General features: G+C 41.2%; 1 protein-coding gene across 2 annotated transcripts; it reads left to right on the top strand.

The window, feature by feature from the left end:
• The first annotated feature begins 40 nt into the window (after nt 1–40).
• Nucleotides 41–25,837, top strand: ADAT1 (adenosine deaminase tRNA specific 1). Of its 2 annotated transcripts, none has more exons than XM_050904214.1 (9): nt 41–61; nt 1,500–1,568; nt 3,295–3,349; nt 4,725–4,855; nt 6,350–6,968; nt 12,051–12,196; nt 14,576–14,675; nt 17,357–17,443; nt 23,410–25,837. In XM_050904214.1, exons 2-9 carry the CDS (start codon nt 1,502–1,504, stop codon nt 23,540–23,542), a joined length of 1,338 nt encoding a protein of 445 aa, XP_050760171.1. In that variant the 5' UTR covers nt 41–61; nt 1,500–1,501; the 3' UTR covers nt 23,543–25,837. The 2 variants fall into 2 exon arrangements, with proteins under 2 accessions (XP_050760171.1, XP_050760170.1); XM_050904213.1 differs by lacking the exon at nt 41–61 and adding an exon at nt 395–725.
• Nucleotides 25,838–27,723: the final 1,886 nt, after the last annotated feature.

Raw genomic sequence — 27,723 nt, 5'->3', positions numbered from 1 at the left:
CTGCCGCCGCCGCTGCTGCCGCCCGGCCCGGCGAGGAGCGGCGGCGCCGTTGACCCGGAGGGTAGGGGCCTGCGCCGAGGGCGGCGTGATGCACGCTTGAGCGCTACAGCAGCTCGCTCGGGGCGGTGGCTGCCCCGGCTGTGGAGCTGTGCGCTGCCCGGTCGCTGGGGCAGGGTGGAGGCCCGGAGGCCTCGGGATGGGTGCGGTGGTGCCAGGCGCCTCAGATGTGATGCAGGGACCGCACGAGGACGGTGGTGTGATGCACGCTGTTGAGTGGGAAGCTTGGAACCCAGCAGTCTCAGCTGCTGCGGGACTATAAGAGTTCCAGCATTGTTTTTTATTCCTAGCGATTTGGGAAAAAAGTTTTTGATTTCATATGATATACTTCTTACGAATAATCCTGAAAGGGGTGATGCAGTTAGGCCTTGGATATTGGAATCTAGTGCAGGAAGGTGTCACGCAGAACAAGGCGGTAGGGTTTGAAGAGATGAGGGTTGTTGATCAGTGTTGTGATGGAATCCAATTCTGTTTAGAACGTGCACTTGCATCAGGAGCCATGTGGTCAGCTGATGAAATTGCTGAGCTGTGTTACCTGCATTATAGGACCAGGCTCCCTAAGCAGGGGAAACCAGATGCAAACAGGGAATGGACTTCACTGGCAGCTGTTGTTAAAGTGGAGTCTGCAACTGAAAGAGAGGTTCTTGATAGTCCAGGGAATCTGCAGGGTAAGAATGAGTTGTGGGGATTGGGGCGGGGAGGGGGGAAGGGGGAGAGGAAGTGGCAGTCCTCAATGCTTTTGTTTTCGTTTATTTTTTTTCAAGATACCTTTTAAAAAAAAAAACATACACCCTTTCCTGTCTCATTTCCATCTCCACCCAAATTCTTTACTCTTTGTGATTGTAAAAGCTTTTACAGCTTCCGTCTGGAAGGAGATCGTTATAGTGAAATGCTGTTCTTCCCAGACTGTAATTAAGAAGGTGAAAGCCTGCACTTGGCTGTTCAATAAGTGGTGAAAGTCTAGGCCAGACTGAATTCCTAATGTAAACCCTTGCAGAAGTGTGTTCGGCTACTATTTGAAAGAATCCTAGAAAGGTCTCAGTTTGCTCTCCTTTAACAGACTGCATTATTACATTGTGCGTTTGTGTTAGTTCACCATCATCTTCTTTTCCCTTACTGGCATTTCCATGTTCTCATGCAGATTGTATCCCATGCTTCTTTCTTACGTGTTTGAGGAATCCTATGCCAGTGTCTACTGTGTAACATACCAAGCCTGTGTTAGCACTCCTGCTATGGGATCATAGACTTTTCCTAGCACTAGTGCTTCTGCCTGCTATGTTCAGATTTCCAGCTGATACTGTTTCCTTTCTGGAATGTCGCATGGCCTGCCCCCTGTACCTTCCCTCCTACACAATGTTCTGTGTGTTCTTTTACTGGAAGGACTGTATGAGAGCAGTACTTCTGGCAATTGTTTGTTCAGTTAATATTGTTTCTTTTTTCAGTAATGAAGGAAGTTGTTGCTATGGGAACTGGAACAAAATGTATTGGCCAAAACAAAATGAGAAAAACTGGTAAGTACGGTGTAAAATCCAAGAACAGGCTACCTATGCTACATTTTTTTCTTGCTGGTGTCATAGAATCAATGAAAATATCCAAGGCATTGAGCTCAGACTTCTGGATTGAAGTCGGAAGTGTAAGGCAGACCTCACCTCGTCAAGAAGAGAGGGGCTTAGGCAGCCAGAATGGCTGCCCTGAAAGTTTGCTGCACTTGCTGCCTTAAAGGTGAATAAACTTTTTATATGTGGAAATGTGTAGTTTGGGCCCTGGGTCTGCATACCCAAAGACTTCATAACTAAAAGCGAAACAAAACATAAGCAAAATAATTTGTGCTTCACTCACCTATTACAGTCTAGTTTTTATTGTGGTCTGATGCAAAAGATACCACTGCTGAGTTAGGATAGGGGTGACACCAGAAAGGTACTAACAGGCTTTTTCTCCCTTACCGTATATTCTGCAGCTAGATAGTTTTAAGTCTTTGTACAATAAATGTATGGGATAGATACGTGACTTCTCACAGCTACCGTTTCTTACCATTTATTGTATGACTTTCATTGCTCTGCATGTCCGTTTTTTTATTCAGTATGTATCTGTCTCCTCCCCGAGGAGAGGGGAGAAGCCATAGTAATTAATGCTGAAAAGTGACTAAGAAGGAAAAGTGTGAATATGTAGGTACAGGGATTTCTACCTTCTTCAGACTTCAGAGGAGGAGTAGAGCAAGAGAGGAGAAACAGTTTTGCATGCATCAGTTTTAGGCTGTTCCATGTTCTGTATAATGTCCTTCATATTGAAATGAATTAGTGGAGCAAAAGAGAAGCAGCTAAATTCTGTATCTTAGATTTTTGTGGATGTTTCTTGTGACTTAGCCATCTTACAAGAGTATTAGTACAGACATTTTTCTGATTGATTTAGGAAAATTGTGATTAAACTATTGGACTACTTACAATCTAGGTATTAAGAGTCAAAGTAGAAATTTGACTAGAAAAAAGTAAAGCTAGTTCCTCTCTCTGCTGTTTGTCTTCAGTGATCTTAAGAGGAAAATATTTTCTGAACTTATGATAACATTCATTTATTTTTAAATGAACTTGATTGGTAGATCATGTTAATGGTTATCTGTTAGAGAACTTTTAAACTTTAAGCTTTTAGAACTGTTAAAGAGGACTTTTATCACCTGGCCTTTTATTCCTGAAATAGAAGCTGATACAGATCCTGTTCCTTTAGATACCGCAATAGGCAGACACTGCAGGAAGTCTGAAGATGAGATGTGTAAACCTGGTAAATACCAGAATTATTTACAAGAAAAGTGATTTAAATTGTAGGACATAGTGCAACAAGAAACTTCAACCAAAAGCTTAACAAACACTTGAAATATTCTCCATGTTATGCTTAATCTGAGAATATCAAGATTTACTATTAAGAGCAAACATCAGGAAGGTTTTGAAGGAAGCCAGTGTTTATTCAACTCAAAGGATTTCAGATATCAGAAGAGTTAAAATTTGGTATTTAAACAAGTCTCTGACTTGCTGCGGAGTGAAGACTTTTATCCTTCATTTGTGTAGGCTATTGACCTCCTTTTGTAGTGACTGGAAGTTTAAATATCTTGCAATAACCTAATAATACCAATGTTAAACCTCCAGATGCTCACAAATCTGGAGAACTGTCATCTGTCAGATTCTGTTTGCTTTGTTCGTCTCCTTTTCAGTAATGATGCGTATCGTTCTAATTTGGTTGTTGCTTTAGGAGACATTCTGAATGACAGTCATGCTGAAATTGTGGCCAAGAGGAGCTTCCAGAGGTGAGGCATGAAGTTCACATGCTGTTATTCAGTGCCACTTGAGGTTGCTTGTTGTGATACAAATAGATTTGACCTATACCTGAAATAGCCAGATTTTGCAGCTTCAGGGATGAGAATGTAATGAAAGAGACAGTATATTACTTCTGTGTAGGCAACACTTTTTTTCCCTTTGTTAGCAGGAGTTTAACCTAATTTTTACACTTCTAGGTGGCGTTAAGGCCCTTTCACAAAAGTTTGTTTCTTCGTCATTCTTATAGAGCCTCTGTACGAAGAAGTAGGATCTGATTTTATGTGACGTCAATGCTGGTCTGATGACTAGCTGTCAAGGGTAGCCTTTTTGCTGTATCCCACTGTCGTGCTTTAACCCCAGTCAGCAGCTCAGCACCACGCAGCCGCTTCCGCCTCCCCCCTCCCAGTGGGGTGAGGAGGAGGAAAGGGAAAAAAAAAGTAAAACTCGTGGCTTGAGATAAGAACAGTTTAATAACTAAAGTAAAATATAATACTAACAATAGTAATAATGAAATATAATAATAGTAATGAAAAGGAATATAACAAAAAAAGGAAGGGGGGGGGATATAAAAAAACCCAGTGATGCACAATGCAGTTGCTCACCTCCTGCTGACTGATGCCCAGTTAGTTCCCGAGTCGTGATCCGCGCCTCCCGGCCAACTCCCCCCAGTTTATATACTGGGCATGACGTTCCATGGTATGGAATACCCCTTTGGCTAGTTCAGGTCAGCTGCCCCGGCTCTGCTCCCTCCCAGCTTCTTGCACACCTGCTTGCTGGCAGAGCATGGGAAACTGAAAAGTCCTTGGCTTAAGATAAGCGCTACTTAGCAACAACTAAAACATCAGGGTGTTATCAACATCATTCTCACACTAAATCCAAAACACACACTGTACCAGCTACTAAGAAGAGAGTTAGCTCTGTCCCAGCCGAAACCAGGACACCCACATAGCAGTCCTCTTGTTCACATGGGATAAGCTGGTTCATGGAACTGAGCCAGGAGAATAGTCATGCTACAGAAACGAGTACATTTCTTGCAGTTTGATGCCACTAAACTGGCTCTCACAGAATCGGATGAGTTGCAGTGCTGGTAAAAATACAGAGTGGGAGGAGGGGACCTTAGATATATGATTTGAGGAGATAGTTAACTCCACTGAATCCAACCCTTTGAGGTCTGTTCTTAAGGTTCCAATGATATGTTTGTGTTTATGGTGTATGTTGGATCCCATCTATCTCTAGAAGCATAACTGATTGGCTCCTCATAGACTTCATCAGGAAAGAACAGGCACTAGTGGGCATCTAATTTTTGTTGTTTTCCCATGCAACAAAAATAAAGTAAATGTTTCGTGAAAACTTTCTGCCTAACAGGTATCTTCTCCATCAGATGTGGCTGGCAGCTTCACATCAGCAATGCAGTATCTTTATTCCGGGAACCGAAACTGGGAAATGGAAACTCAAACCAAATACCATATTTGTTTTCTTCTCCAGTCATACCCCATGTGAGTATGCTGGAGTGAACCAATTTCATGGCTTCCACTTGTAGAATCTTTTCTGCCCCTTGCCTTTCTTTGGTCTCTCTCTGGTCTGGAGTGAGAGTGAGGCAGTAACTCGTGTTATTGGTATGTGCCCTAAGATGTACTTGACTGGTCCTACACAGATACATTTGGCATTTTATCTCGCTGGATGTCATTCATGAGAACTCAGTAAATACGATATACTGCTCATTATATAGTGGAATGCTTCACTTTCTCTTTACACAATAATGGCTACTATTTTCTTTTCCAGAAACTAACGTACTTGTCAGATGTCCTGTCGTATCTCCTGGTTGCTTTGCTTTAAACGTTGTCTCCTTGGATTCAACCAAAAAAAACCTAAAAACCAAACCAAACAAAAAAAGCCTCCAACAAAATAAAACAAAACAAACAAAACCCAACCACACAAAAAGACCCAAACCACCAAACAGACAAAAAACCCCAAACAAACCAAAACACAAAACAAAACAGGAAAAAAAAAATACACCACCCCACCCCCCAAAAAACAGCAAACCAAAATCAAACTCAAAAAAACAACCAAAAAAGCCCCACCCACAAAACACTACCACCCCCCCAACCCAAAACTTTTTATGGAATGGAATGCAACTTTTTGTTTTGTCGTGGAAAGCACTCTGTGTGTGTTTTTAAAAAAACAGCGCCACAAAGATGAGGATCTATTGGCAAAATGTAGGCATGCAACCTCTTAGTCTACCAGCTTATCGGACGCCTCAATGTTACCACGCTTACCAGTGTGTTCTTCAACTGCTAGTCTGTTACCAGAGCAAAGAAGTCTAAGTGCTCTCAAAATGTGCCTCATCAGTACTTCACATAGTGAATTAGTTGCTCATGCATTTTCATGATTTTGGTGGCATTGCTGGAATATGCTATTATGGTTTTCTTTGTTCATGCAATATGAGAATGGAATATACATCTTCAAATTTAATAGCAAGAATAATTTCCTGACTGCCTTTTTCTCACATGCCTGTCAGGCTTTGTTTGCTTTGAACTGAGCTTCAGAATTTTGGTTTTGAGCTTGTTTTAGTGATAGAGATTAAAATTTCCACCCTTATTTGATAGGTTATTCTTTAGTTATTCTTTTGAGGTTTGTATTGTTTAGTTAGGTCAGACTAGTTTTCTTGTGAGTCTTCAGCACTGCTTATAGTCTGTCAAATGCTTTTGACGCCTTTTGCTTTATGATTTTTGTTTTAAATTTTGCTTTTTTGATTATTTCTTAGGTACAATGCAAAACTTGAAATGAAACATACATTGGCTCAAATTGCAGCGAAGTCTGATTCATCATTGTACAGGGCAATGTTGTTTGAAAAGTGTGTTCTCGTAGTTAAATTTTCCTGAGTGCAAATCTGTGAAAGCTAGTAGTTGTCATAATATTACTGGTGTGATGTGTTCCAGTCATGAGAGATGCGTTTTTGGCCAATTTTGTTGTTACTTCTTTTGTTCTAGGTGGAGATGCTTCTATTATTCCAATTAGTGAACCAGAGAACCACCTTTCTAAGCCAGTGACTGGAGATGATGCAGCTGGACAATCAGCAGAGTGTAGAAGTAACCGTGATCATTTGGGTCCTGAAGATAAAAGGAAATCAGAGAAAATCGCAAGTAATCATATAATCAAGAGAATGAAAACTGACGATGATGGTTCTTTTTCCGTAATCGCTGAAGACCTGGCTGTTCAGCAAGTATCTGTGGAACGAGAAGATGACACAAATCCAAAGAGCTGTGAATGTTCTGCAGAGATGCAAAGAGCTAACAAGGAGACTGGCTTAGGCAGACCGAAGATAGTAGATGTTCACAGAACTGGAGCAAAATGTGTACCTGGAGAGCTGGGTGATGCCCGAATACCTGGGCTAGGGTATCACTGTGTGGGATTATTACGAGTGAAGCCAGGTCGTGGGGACAGAACATGCTCTATGTCCTGCAGTGATAAACTGGCTCGCTGGAATGTGTTAGGGTGTCAAGGAGCTCTTCTGATGCATTTCCTGCAGTATCCAGTGTATCTGTCAGCAATTGTAGTGGGGAAGTGTCCATATAGCCAAGAAGCTATGCGGAGAGCAATTATTGAAAGGTAAGTGCTCTCCTTTGGAGATCAGATAGTGTGTATGGAGACAATGAGTTATGGAAGACAACATGTGTCATGCAAGTATTGGGACTTTGCACCAAAATCATTTGCAGAAAATATGAATTTCTGCAAATTCACGTTTTCAGAAAGTAGCCCTGTGTAGTATGGAGAAAAGGTGACTACTGCTTATGGATCAGACTTGAAGATTCACAAAGGAATTTCCATTAGATTCAGGATCCCCTTAGTTGTCCCTTCATGGAGTAGTGATAAGCTGTTACCTACCTGAGTTTTTCTAGAAGCCGTCCAGCAGAAAAAGCAGCTGGAAAGACACAAACTCAGCGTAGTGAAGTTTTTTAGCGTAGTGAAGTTGAACTTTTCTTGTCCTCTTCCTGATTTTATTTCCTTGAACAGGGTCAAGAAAAGTTTTAATTTATTCAGTTATCCATACTCCACAAAGTCATTCTGAATATCTGTAAGTTCCCTTTTATAGAATTGTGTTGGTGAGCAAAAGCAGCTTTTATTTCTTGCAGGACCATTCCTAAAATTAAATTAAAAAGCCCCCAAATCTGTACATCGTAAAGGCAATCTGACTGAAATGACTCCAAATGAATGCATAGGTAGACTTTTGCACTGTGGAAAGGATGTCTTTCTGCTTGTCCTTACAAACCTTTTTCTAACTTAACCTTAAATGAACTTCTTAGTTGTTCTGAAGCTTTCGCTGATTTTAGACCATGCTTTCAGACTTACTTTCCAGCAAGTAAAAGATGCAGTATTTTAAACTTACGTTGAAGGGAGTTGTAGTAAAAACAGTTTCCTTTTTGCTGTCTTCCTAAGCTTGGATCCAAACTTAAAGTTTTCCAGGAGATTAATATTTGGGTTATTGCATATGCATACAAGTCCATCCCATGTAAAATTTCAAAATTGAATTGTCAGGCTGTTCTCAGTAGAGGTTTTTGAAAACTGCTATTCTAAAGTTTTGACTATCACGTGCCTTCAGGTGTGCTGCGCAGCCCATGGAAACTGAGTTCTAGACCTAACGCAGAAATTGCTGTGGAGTGGTGGAGTACATTTAGGTTTAGAAAGATGAGTGCTGTTTGGCAACCAGATTGGAAAGTCATGATTTCATGTCAACACTTGTTTCCATTAGTGTTAATTGTCAGTTTGTTGCTTTTTGAGCAAAACTTTGTGCTTCTGGGACACTTCACACGTGGATGCAAGCAAATATCTCTCATTGGTCTATTCCACCACTTATATTCACACTGATTTGGATGTGCAGTGCAAGCTCACCTTTTGTAGTCTTCATGCATTCTGAGGGATGCACTTCAGAATTCTACCATGAGACTCTGGGCCTTCAGCTTCTGTAAAGGATGAGGTTTGTGGCTCTGCAACTCTGGCTTTGGCATACTTGTTTCTCGTCCTCCTGCTCTGCAGTATAAAAAGAAGTGGAATTTTTGAACCTGATCCACCTTTAGGAATGATTGAAATGGCAGATAGAGGAGCCAACAAGGAGAGGTACTCTGCTGGACCTCATACTTGCCAGCAATGAGGGCCTCATTGGGGATGTGAAGGTCGAAGGAGGCCTTAGTTGTAGTGACCATGAGATGGTGGAGTTCAGGATTCTGAGGAGAGAGAGGAGAGGAAAAAGCAAGCTCACAACGATGGACTTCAGGAGAGCAGACTTCGGCCTCTTCAAAGATCTGCTTGGAAGAGTCATACGGGATAAGGCCCTGGAGGCAAGAAGGGCCCTTAGAAACTGGTTAATATTCAAGGATCATCTCCAAGCTCAAGAGTGGTCCATCCGGATGAATAGGAAGTCAGGCAAATATGTCAGGAGGCCTACATGGATGAACAAGGAGCTCCTGGCCAAACTCAAACATGAAAAGGAAGCATGTGGAGGGTGGAAGGAAGGGCAGGTGACCTAGGAGGAATACAGAGACAGTATCTCTGTTTGCAGGGATGAGGTTAGGAAAGCTAAAGTCCAACTGGAATTGAATCTGGCAAGGGATGTCAAAGACCAGAAGAGCTTCTCTAAGTACATAGGTGACAAAAGGAAGGCTAGGGAAAATGTGGGCTCACTGCTGAATGAGATGGACCTGGTTACATAGGATGTGGAAAAGGCTGAGGTACTGAATGCTTTCTTTGCCTCAGTCCTTACTAGCAGGACCGGCCGTCAGGAATCCCAGGTCCTAGAGACCAAGGGGAAAGTCTGGAGCAAGGAGAACGTACCCTTGGTGGAAGAGGATCAGGTCAGGGAGTACTTAAGGACAGTAGACATGCATAAGTCCCTGGGCCCTGATGGGATGCACCCAGGAGAGCTGAGGGAGCTGGCAGATTGCATTGCAAGGCCACTACTGTTAATCTTTGATTAATAGTGGTTGGGAGGAGTTCCTGAAGACTGGAGGAAAGCAAATGTCACTCGATTCTTCAAGAATGGCAAGAAGGAGGACCCAGGGAACTACAGGCTGGTCAGCCTCACCTCGATCCCTGGGAAGGAGATGGAGCAGCTAATCCTGGAAACCATTTCCACGCACAGGAAAGACAAGAAGATCATCAGAAGTAGTCCGTGTGGATTCACCAAGGGGAAGTCGTGCTTGACCAACTTGAAAAACTTCTATGATAAAGTGACTGGCCTGGTAGACAAGAGGAGAACAGTGGATATTGTCTACCTAGACTTCAGAAAGGCTTTTGACACTGCCTCGTGTAAGATCCTCATAGAGAATCTGTTCAAGTATGGGCTGGATGAGCAGACAGTGAAGTGGATTGAAAACTAGCTGAATGGCTGAGCCCAGAGGGTGGTGATCATTGGACAAAGTGTCGTTGGAGGTGTAACTAGCCGTGTACCCCAAGGGTCAATACTAGGTCCAGCCCTGTTTAACATCTTCATTAATGATCTGGATGATGGTGCAGAGTGTACCCCCAGCAAGTTTGCTGATGACTCAAAACTGGGAGGAGTGGCTGATATGCCAAGGGATTGTGCTGCCATCCAGAGGGACCTTGACATGCTGGAGAAGGGTAGGAAGCCATGAAGTTCAACAAGGTGAAGTGCAAAGTCCTGCACCTGGGGAAGAGCAGCCCCATGCACCAATATATGCTGGGGGCTGCCCAGCTGGAAAGCAGCTTTGCAGAAAAAGACTTGGGGGGTCCTGCTAGGCTCCAAGTTGAACCTGCTAGACAGCAAGTTGGGCTGCATTAGGCAAAGTATTGCCAGCAGGCCCAAGGAGGTGATCCTTCCCCTGTACTGGCAGTGATGAGTCTGCACCTGGTGTGCTGTGTCCAGTTCTGGGCTCCTCAGTACAAGAGAGACATGGACATACTGGAGAGAGTCCAACAAAGGGCCTTGAAGATGTTTAAGGGATTGGAGCATCTCTCCTATGAGGAAAGGCTGGGAGAGCTGGGGCTGTTCAGCCTAGAGAAGAGAAGGCTCAGGGGGGATCTTATCAATGTGTATAAATACCTGAAGGGAGGGTGCAAAGAAAATGGAGCCAGGCTGTTTTCAGTGGTGCCCAGCGACAGGACAAGAGGCAGTGGGCACAAACAGAAACACAGGGGGTTCCCTGTGAACATCAGGAAACACACTTGTACTGTGCGGGCGACAGAGCACTGGCAGAGGTTGCCCAGAGAGGCTGTGGAGTCTCCCACCTTGGAGATGCTCAGAAGCCGTCTGGACGTGGTCCCGGGCAGCTGGCTGTAGGTGGCCCTGCTTTAGCAGGGAGGGGTTGGACCAGATGACCTCCGGAGGTCCCTTCCCACCTCAGCCATGATTTACTGAAGTGGTTCAGGACAGCTAGCATGTGACAGCTTGTACTGGTCAGCTGGAAAAAGACTAAGAGTTGTGTTAGACTGGAAAGGCAAACCTTATGTGCATTTCCATGGTGGTAAAAATTTGCTTCTTTGATCTGAATTACATCTAAGATTTAATTTTTCTCCCTGCTGTGAGTAGTAGAGCTCTGATAACACAATGTGTCACGTCAGGGAAATTTATGTGAGAGGTGAAGTGCACTGCTGCTAAATGAGGAAAGCCATCTTTGCACTGGCTTTCTTGCTCCTCAGATCCTTGAGTTGATGAAAACTATCCCAGCAACAAAAGGATAGGGAGTGGATATTTTTCTTGCTTAGGAGGTTGAATCAGTGCAACAAAGGAATCTGCAAGCATGAGAGGAGAGTAAATGGAACTGGGCAGAATGGAGGGAAAGGAGAGCAAGAAAGAAACCAGGGAGCTGAGCCACTCCCTTTAAGAGGCAGTTACTAGACCAGTCACATCTGAAAGGTTTGACTTTGTTTAGTAACTCCTTTTCTTCATAGCCTTGCATCCTTCTAGGATGGTTATAGAAGAGGTCATAGTATATTAATAAGGGAAACTCTAGCTACCTATCCAGTGGAGCTTACTGGATAATCCTTTCCTCACTCTAACACATGGGACAAGAATTTGCCCAGCCTCATTAGTCTTAGGTTGCAAAGTCAGGCACTTTCTCAGACTATTATGTCTGACAATTTGAACCTCAGTCTTAGTTCATTCCTACTCTATATAAGTATTATGATGATTAAACACATGCTGTTTTTTTCCTCCTCACATGATCCTAATCCCATGCAGTGTGTAACAGTAATTTAAGGTAACAAAGATGAGATTATATGTGGAACTGTAAGTATGTTTTGTATCTTTCTAGTCTTTGATTATGAACTTTTAGGTTCATAAAACAGTTGTTAATGTAATATGGTTGACTATGTAAATACTTTATGATTATTATTTTTCATTGTGATTGCAGAAGTGTATTGCAGTTTTTATCCTGCATACTTTATCTCCATCGATTATACTAGCTTTTAACTAGACCTTTTTTTAAAATCAATTCATTGTAGTTTTTCTAGGATGGACAAGGTCTTAATAAACTATGTGGCTTTGTTTTTTTAACAAATCCTTTTTTGAAGGGAAAAATGCCCCTGAACCTCCTTGTCTCTCTTGTATAACTCATGTTCAATTCAGTTTTAATGTAAAAGTAACATATCTTAGGTTATGAAGGGAAATTGCACAAAATCGGCTTGTTTGGGAACACCAGACTTAAAATCACTTGCATTTTTCTGTGTTTACTTTAGGTGTCAGCACATCTCATTTTTACCAGATGGTTTTGTTGCTCAGGAGGTTAAGCTGCAGCAATCGGATCTTCGATTTGAACATAGCCGTCAGGCAATTCAGGAAGTTCAAACTGACAGCAAAACAAAACTTGTTCCTTGTAGTGCAGGTGAGTTAACTTGGGCTAGTTGCATAACTGCGTGCAAAAGTCCAAATAGAAATTAGGTGGTTTTGGTGGTTTCCTAAAATGGAACATCATTCATTGCCAGTGCTAGAGGCAAAGTGTGACTTAGAGCACGAAATTAATTTCAGCCCAGAACTTAATTGTTAATAATCTTCAGCTCAGCCTCTAGTTCCCTGTAGGGAGTTTTTAGACTGAATGAACACTTGGTTGATGCCATTAAGAATTTATAATCTAAAAGACAGAAAATAACCAGTGAAAGCAAAAGTTCTGAGGGCAATAAGAAAACAAAAATATCAAAAGACTTCTTGTTTCAGTTAGTTTTGCATTCCTCTTGGTAATGACCAGAAGACTTGCCATGCTGAGTTATGCTTGTAATTGCTCCAGAAATCTGTGAACGTAGAAAGAATACAGAGTAGTATAGTGTAAAGGTTTAATTGATAGAGGTTTTGGACATTGCGTTTTTTGTCATGGTGATGAATGAATATGCAAGTCACGTTGTGATTTAGCAACATGGTCTCATTTGGGGAAAAAAAACAATGGAACTGCCACTGTATGTATATGGTTAAGCAGTTTCTTTAAACTTGGACATGCCTGCCCTCTGCTGTTATATACTTTTCTGGCTTAACTGGAACTGGAAGTTATTCTGTTACAGTAGAGCTGATGATAAAATAGAATGGAAGCAAAGAGCTCCTTAATGGAATTCAGATCCATTAAATTGTAGTTATTTACAGGTGCCAGGAAGGAAAAGATTTTGATTCTGTGAGATAGGAAACAAAATCCATCACTGAAAAATGGTGCCAATTCACTTAGCAAAAAAGATCTGAAGCCAGCTGTGACTAAATTCCTGTGTGTGCCTTTCTTTCTGTACAGTTACTCAGGTCATTCTGTTAGATAAAGATGAATGATGCTTTATCACACTTTTTTGCATATATGAATTATGCCTGGTTGATTTTTTCTTGAAGGGGTGAAAATCAGAATAAACTCTAACTTCAGGGCTCTTACACTGAATATTGAAATATGCTTGACAGAAACATTTCAGCCGGTATTTTTAAAAAGAAAAATGTGTTCCATTTAATATTTTGAAGTTTGCGATAACGATGAAGAAATGAAAGAATAGAAAATGTTTTCATTTTCAGGTAAATTTTTATCTGCTTGTCAGAATCTGATATCCTCTGACCAGATGGTTTTAGATACTCCACACGTGGAGGGTTTAATTTTTAATACCAATTGTATGTATTTGATGTTGTTTGACATTACATAGGATTTTAATTTAGTAGAGTGATACAGCATTGTACCTAAATCACAATGCAAGTACAATTTACACTTAGCAGAATACGGCAATTGCAGCATACAGTTGAATCGATGCAAGTGTGATTAACATAACCAGTCTCCATAATATGCTTTATAATGTGTCGTTTTTGAGCATCTTGAATGGCAAGATGGTATCATGAAGGAGAGAAGCTGTGAAAACTGTCTTTATAGTTAATGCATGTGGAACTGTTTTGCCTGTTAGGAACACAGAGAAATGGGAGAACTTAGGGAACAAAAATTGTCTCAAGGCAGTAGCAGTTAAAGGAACTGTTGTTAGGCTATGGAGGGACAGATTGGGCATGTCAATCAGTTTTGTTTCTGTTAACGTGCTACTGATGCTTTGCTAGTTATTTATAAATCTATAAAGTATGGTATGCAAAGTTTCAGCATTAAGAAGTTCACAGTCTAAGATGGTAGGTTACCAGAATGGGGGTAAAGGATAAGGTTGTTGGCACTTGCTGTCTCTTCCAACACATTATTTTTATTTGTCTGCTAGCTACTAACATTTTTCAAGTAAAGTCTACAGATACTTGATGTATGTCAGTTATCAAACATAGAGAGAACTAGAGTATACAATACACAATAAAATAATAGCACACAATAAATTAATAAGGAAAACATAGAGTGACTGGTGCAAGTAGCTTGGGGGAGTATTTCACAGCCTGGTATGAAAATAAGCCATCTGACTTGGAAATTTCTTCATCTTTTGTCCAGACAGGATGCACAAAAGAAAGTAGAATCCCCTTAAAAAGGGGAGAGTTACAAAGCTGGAGGCCAAATATTTAGAGGCATGGATACTTGAAGGACCTGATTAAGATGAAAGCTCTGTGTGTGTGTGTGTGTGTGTGTATTTTTTTTTTTTTTTAATTAAACAGAATTTACCTGTTATTTCAGGCACTGGAATCCTGGCCCTAGAGAACCACAGTCCTCTTTCTAGTTTGAATTATTTTGGGAAGCGGCATGGTATCATGTGAACACATAGAATGAAAGGAACTGTTAAATTCTGCTTTTGTGATGAGAACACCTCCTTGGTCATAATCCTTTCTCCTACAGCTATCAGTTGGAGTGCAGTCCCTGAGCAACCTCTGGATGTCACCTCAGATGGCTTCCGGCAGGGAACAACAAAGAAGGGGATTGGGAGCCATCAGTGCAGGTGTGAGAACGTTGTGATATCTGGATGCATATATCTTAGTTGTTAGCATACATGCCTCTGTCAGCTCATGTGATATGTAGTGCATTGTCAGAGCAGAAAGAAATCTAGGGAGTGGGGAAAAAGGGGAAAGGTAGCAAGCAAGGGAAAAGGAAGAGTCACTGTGTAAGGGAGAGAAGGGGAGTTAGAATGACAAAAGTTGAATGAGGGTTAACAAGTTTATCCTATTTCTTTGTCACTGTTGATTAAAGAGAGCATTGTAGGTAATGGTGGTGGGGGACTATGATCAATTTGTATTAAAAGACAGCTTGCTTATTGGTGAAATTAGCAGAATTTTTGCTTTGTATCTTTTGGGTTGATGACTGTGAAGGAAATGTGTGTGTTGCAGGTCCTCTTTTTACAGATTTCTTTTTCTGTAACAGTCAGGCCAGCTGACCTGGATGTATGATTGTTAAAAGTGTTGCTTTGAAATGTGACTTTCTGCCTTAAAGTTTGAAAATGCTATGAAATGCTTGCAGATTCCTAACACAAAACACGTCACCTTTCCAATTGTTGTCTTGACACTGTGCTCTTTAAGAAACGTCATAATCTTCTATCAACTATTAATGTTTAAAGAAACAGTTATGTATTTTTCTTGTGGTTAAGAGGAATTACTTGTAAACATCTGCAGACAAATTTCTCCACCTCTCTACACTTTCCTCAGTTTAGATGAGGTGACCAAAGTTATCATTGGTCTGTGGAAGTTCAGCTTGAGGGTTGGAGTCATGTTTTGGTTGTTGGCTGCTTATACAACCAATTTATCAATGGTCATATTGTTCATTTTTCCCAGGCTTTCTGGGAGAAAGAAGATAATCCTGATAGTAGTGAATAAAATGATAAGTAGAGCTTAGATAATTCTTGTGGAGAATTCATTCACATGCCTGTGAGTTGCACATTCTGAGCTTCTTGAAGTTAGGCCCGACTTGACTGAAGTTTATCCTGGTATATCGTAGTATTTCAAAATTTTCCTTGGAAAGAGCAGGACCAGGAACTTTGTGGTTTGTGAACAATACTGGTGTCTGGGGTATTGTTAGCACAGGTGACCTGGATGACTTAGTGTGTCTTTTGAACAGGCTTTATGTGCACTGCACAATATTAGTTTTCAATATGTGGTGTGTAATGTATTCCAGAAGACATGTGAAAGATCAAACCAACCAACCCCTTTTTCTCAGTAGGCTGAAATTTGTTACGTAGCATTTGTGTATCAACTCTAAAACTTTAAAGCCATCTGGTAGCTGCCAGTTTGCACACAACTGTAGGAACTTAATTATTGTTGAGAGGTCCTCCTTTCTTTTTCATGTGTGCTTGAAATTCACTAAAACATTCAAAAGTTATTAGGGAGGGCCTACAAGACTGTGTGATAGCAAAGGTCTTGTTTCCTTAGGAAATCAGGATGAAAAACAATGTCAAGGAATAAGTAAACTGTTTATGCTTTTGTGATAAATGGTCACAAAAGGAACTTTTATCATGAAAATAAGGAATTTATAGCATTATTGGGAGGTGTGTGTTTAATAATAAACAAGACTTGTATTTCTGCCCTGGGTTTTTTCCCTCGAGGGATCTCCGGGTGATTGGTGGGGGGTGTTGTTTGGGGTTCCCCCCCCCCCCCCCCCCCCCCCCCCCCCCCCCATATGCTAGATAACACTAAATATCAAGGAAGGTAAAGCTGACTGACTAAAAGGAATTTCTAGGTAGATGTCTGGTATGTGCTTTTGTTAATGCTTAATTAATTAAAACACCAAAAGCTACAGTATGAACCTTTGACAGATTAACATGAAGATGAAATTTTAGAGCATCTTTGCATGCCAATTTTGGGGTTCTTAAAGAACATACTAGCAAAACAGGAAGGCTTTTTTGATTGGTGTTTTTTTTAAATGCTTCTGGAGAATCAGCTTGCACATGTTGGAGAACTGAATCAGTCATTGTGAAGACAAGTGTATAAAGAGAATTTAATTAGAGAAGATAGCTGGGGCTTTCAAAAACAAACCATGCTTTATAAACCGCTCTTCTGGTTGCCTTCTCTTTGGGGGAAGAGAAGGGCTTAAAGCTGACAGAGATGCATATGGTATCTTCAAAAGACCTTTCAAACTTTGACTCACTTTATTTGTTGATGAGCCTCATCGTATTTAACTGCCCTGCAGATGTTGCTGAATGTGTCCTTGTCACCATTGTGAAGAGGACAGCATTGTTCCAGATATTTCTGCTGGTTCTTTTGTTTGTTCTGAATAATACAAAGTTTGCCAGTTTGAACAAGCCCTTGGAGTCCTTCTGTGCTTGTTTGATCAGTTCTAGGACTCAACTTTGCTGTAGTTGTGAGCTGGTGATGGTGCAGTCTCACACAGATAACAATGTGGGGATATTAAAATGTTCTCTCTGCAAACTGACAGAGTGCTAGGTGGGACAATGGGGGCAATGCAGCTCTTTGTTAATATAACATTTAAAACGAAGGGAAAAGGCAGGTGGGGAGCTCAGGGTAGGAGAAGTTACATTGTGGAGAACTACTTACATTCTTTGAGAAGTGAACATAATGTTTTTTATCAAAAATGTTCAGCTGGGATGTACTACTGTGAACTATAAGAGGAATTGCATTTCTGATTTCTTTTTTCCATCAGAATTTCTGATTTTTTTTTTTTTTTCCCCATCAGATCCAAGATCTGTAAAGTGGAACTCTTCCATACATTCCAAAAGCTGGTGACAAGTATTTCACAAGAGGATCTACCAGACACTCTCCGGTAAAGAAATTCTTGTGATATTTAGGAGAGTGAATTTATCTTAATGAAACTGAAGAATACTGTGATGATACCAGAATCTGCTCGTGAATCTCACTTTAGATAAGTTCATTGTTAAAATGTGATACTTGAAAAATATGGCATGTGCTTGATGGGTTGGGAAGACTCTCTTTTTGGTCTTTTTAATCACCTCCTTGGAGAAACAGCCATCACATCTCATGTATTAATGACAGACAGAAGAAATTGCAGGTGGTTTGTTTGTTTGGAGTTAAGGTAAGAATTTGGGCAGCTGATCCCTTCTGAAGGCTTACTGCTTTTCAAAAGGGTAAACTCTGTTCCTGATCAGCAGAGCCTTGTCCTTCTCTTGCACTAGGTCTGGTGTCTGTTGGACACCTCTGTAAGCCTCTTCAACTTGCTGTCTTGGCAGAAAACTCTACATTTTGGGTTTTTTTTCTGAGTTAAAGTGGTCTTGTCTGAAAGTGGCAGTGGACAGCTGGGGAAGGAGGAGTGAAGAGGGAGATGAGAGGAGGAAGTAGTATCTTTTTTGAAAACGTGAGCTGTTAGATCAGCTGTCTGCAGCACTGTACCCGTGGCGGCATTCAAACCCCACATCCCAAAACTGTCGTGGGGTTATTGATATCTGGTTGGTGTTTAGTAGTTCTGTCAAATGCTGCTACTTTGTTTCTTTGTTTCACAAGAAGGAAGAGTTTGCGTTAAAAAAAAAAAAGGTTTTTTTGTTTGGTTTTTTTTTTTTTGTAAGAAAAGTCTAGGCTAAAATCTTTTTTCATCTAAGTGTATGATGGAGTAAGAGCTAGTAAGGTGAGATAGTGTGTAGGGCTCTTTCTGCAATGCATATATTACGTAGATGGAGACTTTCCGGAAAGAACAGAAAGAAGCTTTTGTCTGAGGAAGCCATACTTGGAGGTTTCTTTTACATTATTAGCAACGAGTTTGGTTTATCAGACTGGAGTTTCTTGCAGTAATCATCCGGTGTGGCATTGCATTACGTGCATTACATATTTGGTGGTATTCCAGCCCAAATAGCTACCATAGAGCAGGGCGTAGTTTCATCTATACAGAAACTTCTGTCTCACTTCGGCTTAGAGATTCTGAGAGAGGTAGAAGGTTCCAAATCCATTGCCTTGGAAGGTTTATTTTATTTTAGACTTATTTCCAGGTATGATTTCAGCAGCTCTGGGATGCAATTATACCAGCTGTTGAGCTAATTTAACTGCTTGTAGCTGCTGATGGGGATGGTCCTGCAGCAGTCTTTGCTGCTACTGCCTGTAGATTCCTGTTTTCTCCCTTGTATCAGTAGCACTTCTCCAACCTCATGGTGAGCCAGTTCAACTAGCTTATGTGGCAGAAAACAATTTCCTTGTCTTCTGTGTTTTCTGTTGGACTAATGAGCTGAATTGGCTCATGAAAAGCTAAAACAGATAATAAAACCTGTGCAAAGGAAGTAGGAGGTATGTGTGGCTGGAAGCAGGGGAGATAGGCCATTTCTGCCGTTCATGGTACCAAGACGAGATGAACTCAGCCAAAGTAAGCGCACCCTGGATCTTTAATTACTAGATCTTGCTTGCTTTTGACTTTTGTGAATTAAAGACTGCAGTTACCTTCTGTGTCTGTAGAAGTGTCTCATAACTATTATAAAAGTTCTGATGTCAACATGAGCCATACTGTTGCTGAAATGATTTCAACTGATTGTATAAGTAGAGATACACTTTCTCCTTAATTCAGTTTTAAATATAAAATTATTAGCCTCTTTTGGGTGGGAGTTTGTCCTCACTTGTTTAGCCATCATAATTTCCTCAGAATAGAGTGTGAGCTAGTGCATTGTTGGGTAGGTGACTCATTGTGCTGATCATGTGCTGCTTACATAAAGTCACTTCACCTCAGGGCTTTTCTAGACTCCAGTGGCTTTGTAATTTCCTTTGACTTTTTTGTCCTCTACCATTTTTCTGTCTGGGTTTCTCCTGACGAAGCCCAGCTGATTCGCAGATGTGGCATCATTTTTAGGCTGCACAAACTCTATTTATGCAGTAGAGGTGCTAAGCTCACCAGTCCGCTTGTCCAGTTGCTTTCCTTTTGAAGTCTGTTTTTCCTACTCTTCGCTTAAAAGGCAAAATAAAAAAATGTCTTTGTATTGCTGTTTCCTTCTTCTTCCCTTTCCCTTTCTGCACAATATTCTGATGTGTTTTCTTCCTTTTTCCTCCTTTCCTCCTTGTAGTCTCAATTTGAGTGCGCTTCAGATAAGAAATCCCACACTCTCAAATTGTTTCCTCTAAACTTGTGTATTTAACTGTTACCCAGTTTTGTATTTTCTTCCCATTCAAATGTCTTGTTATCTCCTCCCACAAATGGTTGGCTCTAGCGCTATCCTGTCACCCAGTTTCCTTTTCCCACTTTGCCCCTAAGTTCCTGCCCTGCCTCTTCTAGTCCACTTTTTGGTCTCTTGCCTCCCATCCTTTCTGCTCCATCAAGGGAATCTCGTTCTGTAGTCCTTTCAAATTTGCTGAACAGCTTGTCTTGGTAGTTGTAGGGTATATTAGGACAAGGATCATTCTTTACTTAACCCTTCCTTCATCCACTGTTGTCCACTGTCAGACCTAAGATACCGGGGCAGTTAAAGCTTTACATGGAACTAGTATACTGATTCTGATGTTCTTTTGTTTTCTTCTTTTCTGTGTCTAAAGCTACTTCTCCTGCTTTTTGTGCCTTCCTTTCTCTTTCGTTCTTCACTTCCCTCCAGCAGATCAGTGTGGGCACTGTTAAATTGGAACAGGTAGAGGGCCTACTGCGGGAAGAACTTTGCTGGCGCTCTCATTAATTTTTGTGTAAGAGTAACGTTTTGGTTGATGCCTTGTGCTTATGTCAACGTTTTTCATGTGCAATATGCCTGTAATCTCAAAAGTACATTATGGGTTGAATGTAAATATTTGAAACTGAATATGGGGTTGAAGGTAGGGTTTGTTGCTGAGAAGAACGTATTGCAGCAGTGTGTTGCTTTTCTTTGCAGGCTGCCTTGCTCGTGAGCCCATTTCTGTTCAGCTTTGCACGTGGCTGAGCACATGAACGTTTTCAAGCATAATGATGATTTGTGTAAGGCTTCTTCCAAAAGTGTGATACCTTTCAGAATAAAATCTGTGGATCACCTCTCATGTCTCTGGCACACAGCCATTGGAATCACTCTGTCTCTCACACAGTAGTGTAGGGGCAAGATTGAAATAGTAAAGGGAAACATAAAAGGAATGTAGTCAGGCAGACCTGGATAGGCTGGAGATCGTATGATTGTACTGGACTTTGCCTGGGGCAGCAAACTAGTGTTCACTTCTGCCCCAAAAAGTCACAGGTTCTTCATTACTAATGCTCAGAGCCTTAATGGCCCAACCAAAGCTGAGATAGAGTCAAATCATGTGAGGTTTTTAGGCAGATGTAATGTACTTTGAATTTGAAAGCATTTTTCCTGTATATATGTTGAAAATTTCTTAGAAGCTTAATGCAGAAGTCGAGCATGAATTAAATCTGTTTGATTTTGGCAGCTCTTTGAGGAAGCTGTTTAAAATGCAGCTTTCTGTTGCATCCATTGTTAAATCCTGTAGTGATGTTGTCTGCTTGGAGAATGAAACCCCAAGAGGCTGCAGCCACATGTGCTCTTGCAGCTGCTACAGTGGGGTGAAAATACTGAGCTGCTCCTTACTGTCTATCCTGCTTTTGTGCTAGCTATGTTTTCCCTTACTGTCTACTGTAACAGTTTCCAAACAAAGGTCTGTTGGAATAATCTAGGTTAGAAAAATCCCATATGTGTTTTAGTTAAATTGAATCAGACTGCCAGATATGAGTCGAAGAGCCATTGATTTGCCAGCAGATTCAGGAAAAAGAGCAACATTTAGCAAGGAAGAAATGAAGAACAGCTAGGCATTGGAGTCTTTCTCTTGCCTTAGTGGCAGGTGGAATATATCTATCTATCTTTATCTGGATCTATTTCTATATATGTGCATCCACAGCAAATGCAAGGAAAACAGCTGTTTTACCTTTAACAAGATTGTGCCAGTCCAAAAATCTGTGTGATTTATGTACTAAAAATGTACTTTTGAGTACATCATGTACATCTTTAGTACATCACTAAAAGTGACCTTGTAAGTACAGGTAGCTGTGTTTTGAAGATGTAAACAGCATCTGATATTAGATATTCAATGATAAAGGACAAATGTAAGTCATTAGATGCATTTATAGTGAAGAAGGGCAGGGTCAAAGTCTTAAAAAAATGTCAGACATACTTCAAGTGCAAGAAGCGTGCTAGCATAAGAGAGTTTCTTCCCAAAGAATGATTCAGTCATTATCCTTGGGTGTAAGCATGCATATTGCTCCCCAGAGAATGGTTTTGAGGTGGAGGAGAAGGTGCAGGTGGTTTGTACCATGTCTGAGGTACATGTTGGAGTGCCTGGGAGAGGAACAGCTTGCCTATGCTAGGGATTTGCAGCTGGTTGTGGCGGGTTGACCTTGGCCCTTCTTGGACCTGTGTTGTTTCCCGAATGCTGCTTATGCAGATAGTTGCTGGTCTTTTGCCTGTTCAGTGATGCTCCTAAACCATGATCCACCATTGATAATGGGGTTCTGTGACTGTTCCACTGGCCAGGTGGAGGAGAGTTGTGGTGGGGCCTTCCATGGAACTTTCCAGAGCAGCTCGGAGGTTACTTTCACAGAGTTTGATGAATGTGAAAGAGGTAAAGAAAGCAAAATGGATTAGCTGTGACAAGAGTGCAGGCAGGTTTGTAAGAGAATATACATCTCCCATGTTCAGCAGTGGCATAGTCAGGTTCTCCACTCTTGCACTTTCTGAACCGAAGGTCTGCAGGATAGATAATATCTCCTGGCTTGCTATGCATGCCACAGTGTTCTAGAAATACATTTATAGCAGAATGCTGAATGCCTGAAATACAGCTTCTGGTGGTCTGCTGTTACGTTTTTTGGGGTTTTTTTGGGGGCGGGTGGTGGTGGTGATCAATATTGCCTTTGAGCATGAAAGCCTGTTCTGGAAGTTAGTGCAGTGGTTCTCAGACTTTTTAGATTAGAGTTCCTGTAGTAGTTTGGCTCTTCCTCTTTCTTGATGAAGGTCATATTGGCTATGATCTTCCCTTCATATTGGGTCGAATGTATAAACATTACGTGCCACATGTGGCTGACAGACTGTTTGGCAAAGGGAGATGAAAGAGGCTGGGAAAGGAATGCAAGGAAAGGAAAAAAGTCTTGATGAAAATGATCTTAGAGGCAGTTGTGTTCAGATACTCTAGACCTGAATTTCCCTATTTTGAAGATCAATGGTATACTGCACTCAGCAGATTGACCACTGATTCTGCTGAGATTGTGGGGAGCAGGTGCTACATGAGGAAGGGGAACAGAGCACCAAAAATGCTAAGTCTCTTTTGCTTTAGGGAGAAGATAAAAAAATATTTTCTCCTTTGTCTCACTCTTCCCCATTATTTTGTGTTGGAAAAGAAAAACTGTCCTGTTCGTCCTTGTCCCCTTCCCTTCCAGCCAGCAATTGTATCCATTCTTCTAGCAAAACAAGGCTACTTCCACCCGATTCAAAGCACCTATTTCTAGCCACCTTTTCTGCTTTTCTCCAATATTTTTTGCTATCATGGAAGTTTTCTGTAACCTATTGTCACACAGTCAAACACTGACACTGCTATTGCTGGATAGTGTATATGAAGCATGGTAGAGGAGTTGTTTTGCTTCCTTTTGTAAGACTGGTGACAATGTCTAGAGACACCAACTTCAGGGCCTCGTCCTCTCCAAGTCTCCCTAGGCTCCCTAGAAGCACAAGAGAATTTCACTTAGTAGCATGAAAGAGCTCATAGGGCATCATCATGTTCTTAGATGTTTCATTGCTTTTTTCATTTTGTGATGTTACATCCAATAGGATAATAGAAATGTTTTCATTGTTGTGCATTTTCTGTCAGGATGAAGACTCTAGAAACCTACTGGGACTACAAGGAAGCTGCATTAAATTATCAAGAAGCCTGGAAAGTGCTGCGTAGCCAAGCTCTGCTGGGTTGGGTCAAGAATGCCAAGGAATACCTGCACTTCACATGAGAATACATGCGGCTATGTAAATCCAGCAATAAGCCCTGGTGCATAGCAGATGCCTCTGCGGTGCAAAGGCCAGGAAAAGATGTCCTCTAGTTCATGTGCTGTAAGGACACAGGAGTGAAAAGGAAAGCAATTTAGAGAAGTCTTTATTTTGGTTTGAGTTGAAGCCCCCTTTTTATTGAAATACAGAAAAGGATCATTGCTGACTTAAAGTTCTGAGCTGCATGAAACAATACGCCTCCAAAAGAAAGGAAGCAGTGATGTGCTATCCTCTGTTATCTGAGGATATGATCTATCAGCCATAGTCCATTGCAATGGAAGTAATGTCAACTGAAATTGAAGCAGTGCTATGGAAGAAAGGCTGTCATTCTAAAAATTTTAGTGCTGCTTTTTTCTTCCACTCTTCATAATGTTATGGTTGGTTTTGTGTTGCTGGGACAACCCTAATGTATAGTAAGTAATATTTTTATAACTCTTGGCTCTCCTTGTCTGGTGCCTGGAAGAATTTTCTGTGTCCCCCAGCCCCATTGCTTCTAACTGGAAATACTAGTTCTGTTAAAGGGTCTTTTTTCTGGGAGTCCTTCATAGAAGCTTCTATTTACTAAATATAGCCAAAGCAGAAGCAAAAGAGTGCTGGGGAGAAGGCTGTGTCAAATAATACCACTTATGATATCCCATGCATCTCTCTCAATTTCAGGACTTTGCCAAATACCCCTTCAACTGCTTTGCTTCTGTGGGCAGGAAAGAAACCCCCTGAATTACCTGATTCAAACCTGTCAATCCTGTGTAATTCCAGGCAGACATTTACCTGCTTTTCAGTGTTTCAAGCGCTGTCCATCCCCCTGTCCATCCCCCTGTCCCCCCGTGATTCAAGGTTAATTAAAAACAGGGATGCCTTAACCATGTATGTCACTGTTTCCTGGCAAGCGTTCATTAATAGCCTGGCAAAGGTGGAGATGCTTTGGGGGGACTGGAAGTAGTCTCTGGCAGTCTTTGCCTTTATGCTTTATTACCAAATAACATCTGCATGGCAAAACAGTCAACATTGCGAGCTGGGGGGAAGCAGCGGGTAATCCTCCTTAAACTTTCTGTCCCAGTTATTGCCTTCTGTGAGCAAGTTCAGGACTATGTAACTGCTACTGAGCACACTCCCCTTCTGTACTTTTTCTATTGTAAACTACAATTCATAAGATGTTTGGACAAGGCAATAGTAAGATAAAAGAAGTGGATAATTTAGAACTTAAGAATTCTTTAGCGATTTGAGTTTTCTGTTCTTTGGTATCTTACTATAGTTTCGGATTTGAAAAATGGGCACAGCAGTTCTCCAGACTGCCTTTACAGTCAACTTACTGAGCTACATATGGGACTGAACAGTACATATCACATTACAATCTGAGAATTGATTACCGCAAATCCTTTTACTTCACGCTTGGGTTGACTTGTCAAATAGGAATAGTTCTCTCTTACTTGTTGAAGAAATAACAAAGAACTTGAATTCTGTGTGTATAAGCCTGTCCTTTCAAATCCAGCACTAACATGCAGAAAGACCGGTTGTATTGGTGAGGGGGGAGTCATTGTATGTGTTTGTAGAGGGCAGAGGATTATGGAGAACGGTGGCTTGCATTAGTCATCAGAGGATGAAAAATGGCCAGATGCCATTGCAGATGGGCTACGGGGTGAACTGCTGAAGAGAAATGGTAGCAGTTGCTGTAATTGAGCAAATCGCATTCCAAGGGCAGAGTCCTGTAGTGTACCTAAAGAGATAATCAGTAAATTTCCAGGTTCTTGAAATTTACCTTTGTCCTTCCCTGAAATCTTGCAGAAACTATACCTTAACATACCTCGTTTCCCTTTGTTAATCAACAAGGTCTGTAGTGAACCTGCTGACCAGACTGGAATGTTCCCATTTCCTATCCAGCTGCAATACTAAAATGAGTTACATAAGGCTAGTTGTTCTGTAGTCTTGGCATCAGACTAGTTTTCAGATGAGCAGTTATATGATGTAAATTCTTTTAACTCTTTCCTAAAATTTGAGCCTGGCTGTTAGGAGAGATTGTTCCTGGTAAGATTTTCCTGTGCATTTGTAGAATACTTGTGAACTGTAGATTGCTGCTTTCTGCTACTTGTGAGGTTTAAAAGTAGTTTTAGAGGTGCTGAACACTGATATTAACCTTACTTTTCCGATGGAGTTGAGGACACATTTAAGCCTGGAGTGAGTCGATGAATATGCAAAGAGAGGGAGTGTAAGATCCTGCAGGCTTAGCCCCTCAGCTTTTTAAATGCTGCTTTGTTTTAGCTCCTTCCCTCTCTGGCATTTCTGGGATTGAAAATAAGTATTTAAATGCTGCATCTGTTTAATTCCAAAATGTCAGGAAATGCTGTAGGCAGTACCGTGAAACCGCTCTAAAAATCAGAAGGGAAGAATGCAGAGAGAAGTGATAACACCATCTCTGCATTTGGAAGAGGCAGGAAACTATTCATCGTCAGCAGATCTTTGGAAGAATTGCTCCTGGAAGGTAGCAGTTGACATGTTCCAAGCTTCTATCACTCCTTTGCACTGGAATAGCTGACACGCTGAAAAACAGAGATAGGCAAGGCGTAGGGAGGACAGTAGAATGCAGAGACTCTGCCACAGGGGAGCAGAGCTGGGGGGGGGAGTGTGAAGTAGAGGCCATGAAGTGCCCACAGTTCATGGTTAATGAGGACAACCAAACAATTGGTGATGGGAGCAGCAGAGCATACGAGGGCACCGAGATTCCCAAGGCATGCGTAAAATGCTCTACAGAGCATATTTGTATTACCTAGATAGGTCCTTGACTTTCCCAAACTAGTATGGGGACCAATGGTCCCTATTTGCCAGAACAAAGAAACTGTAATCCTTATTTTGAGTGGGATGTCTTTAACAGCTTCACTATTGGAGAAATCATTCTGTTTTCAATCACAGTAAGAAGGAAGGGCAGACCACCTGCTTATCTTCAAGGAAGTCAAAACCAGAGCATAGAAACAAGTGTGTTTGTCCAAGTATAGAAGTAAACAATCTGTTTGAGCTGGAGGTTGCAGTTCCATGAGACAGCATGCTAGCATCCCGCTACCTTTGAAAAAGCAAGGTTTTGATCTTCACAGTGTGCTTCCACTGCTCACCTTACACAGGCTGGAGCGCTTACTGATCTCAGTACGTTCAGAGTAAATTGAAGACTGTTCACATTACTGTCTTTGTAGAAGAACAAACCACGAGCCCAAAACAAGGTGTAGCTTTTCACTAGGAGTTAAATCAGCTTTGCAGTAAGCCCAGTAAGCACTGGAGAAGGGAAGAGCTAGGGTTGCGCTGCTGAGGGAGAACGAGGTGGAGCTGGGCTTCCTTTCACTTGTTACAAACTACTAGCTGGTTATGAAACCACACCTGGAGAAAATGCTTGAGGTGTGAGTATGGAAATGAAGCGTTACTTCTGGAGAAAGAAAGGTGTTCGAGTGAAGCTGGGAGCCAGATGTAGTCGAGGGACCTAGCAGTTCATTCTCTCAAAGCATAACCATTCCAAGAATCTGATAATGTCATTATAAGAGAGTTGCAGCAGTGGTTTACAGGTGGAAGCAAGATAATTTTTGAGGAAAGACCATCTAAATTCATCTAGTACTGGTTTAGTTATATCGGAGATGACATTTCAAGTTAGCTTAAAGATAGGTGATGTAGAAGTGTTGCTGTAGCAACAGTGAGGTATTTCTTCGTTTTCTGTTCAGTATATAAATTGAAATGCCTTCCCAGTCCTCAAGGGTTAACAGAAAGTGAAGATCATATGGGACCCAAACACTTTTAATAATTTTACAAGAGTGACTGTACTATCTAAAGGGATGCATTTCATCTGTGCGTTTCAAAAGGAAATTTTATTGCCATTTTAAGTGCATCTGCAGATGAAAAGTAAAGCTACCGCTGGAGAACATTTATCCTTGCATTCTCTGGAATTACTTGTATACCTGGGCTCCTATATCTAAACTAATAATTACAGAGACATTGAAGAGAGTAGTTATGTGGCTTATGAAGGGTATTCCAAAAGTGACCTCGATCATAACATTGGGAATAAAACTTCATCTTCCCTTGTTTTGTTTAGATATCTATGTGCTAGCATGTAATTAGCTTTATCTAGCAGTTTTAAGTTACATTTCTTACTCTCGTTAACAGCTAGCAAAAA

This window comes from Gymnogyps californianus, chromosome 12, assembly GCF_018139145.2.
Source record: "Gymnogyps californianus isolate 813 chromosome 12, ASM1813914v2, whole genome shotgun sequence".
In the NCBI taxonomy this organism is placed as follows: Eukaryota; Metazoa; Chordata; class Aves; order Accipitriformes; family Cathartidae; genus Gymnogyps; species Gymnogyps californianus.
Note: the sequence above shows the minus strand (reverse complement) of the source record. Positions and strands in the feature narration are given on the sequence as shown.

Bases quoted from the DNA above. Each gene is read 5' to 3' on its own strand.
- ADAT1 (XM_050904213.1), top strand. From the start codon at position 413: ATGCAGTTAGGCCTTGGATATTGGAATCTAGTGCAGGAAGGTGTCACG. The intron at 12,197-14,575 runs GTGAGTTAACTT...TTTCTCCTACAG, and splicing joins ACTTGTTCCTTGTAGTGCAG to CTATCAGTTGGAGTGCAGTC. The intron at 14,676-17,356 runs GTGTGAGAACGT...TTTCCCCATCAG, and splicing joins ATTGGGAGCCATCAGTGCAG to ATCCAAGATCTGTAAAGTGG.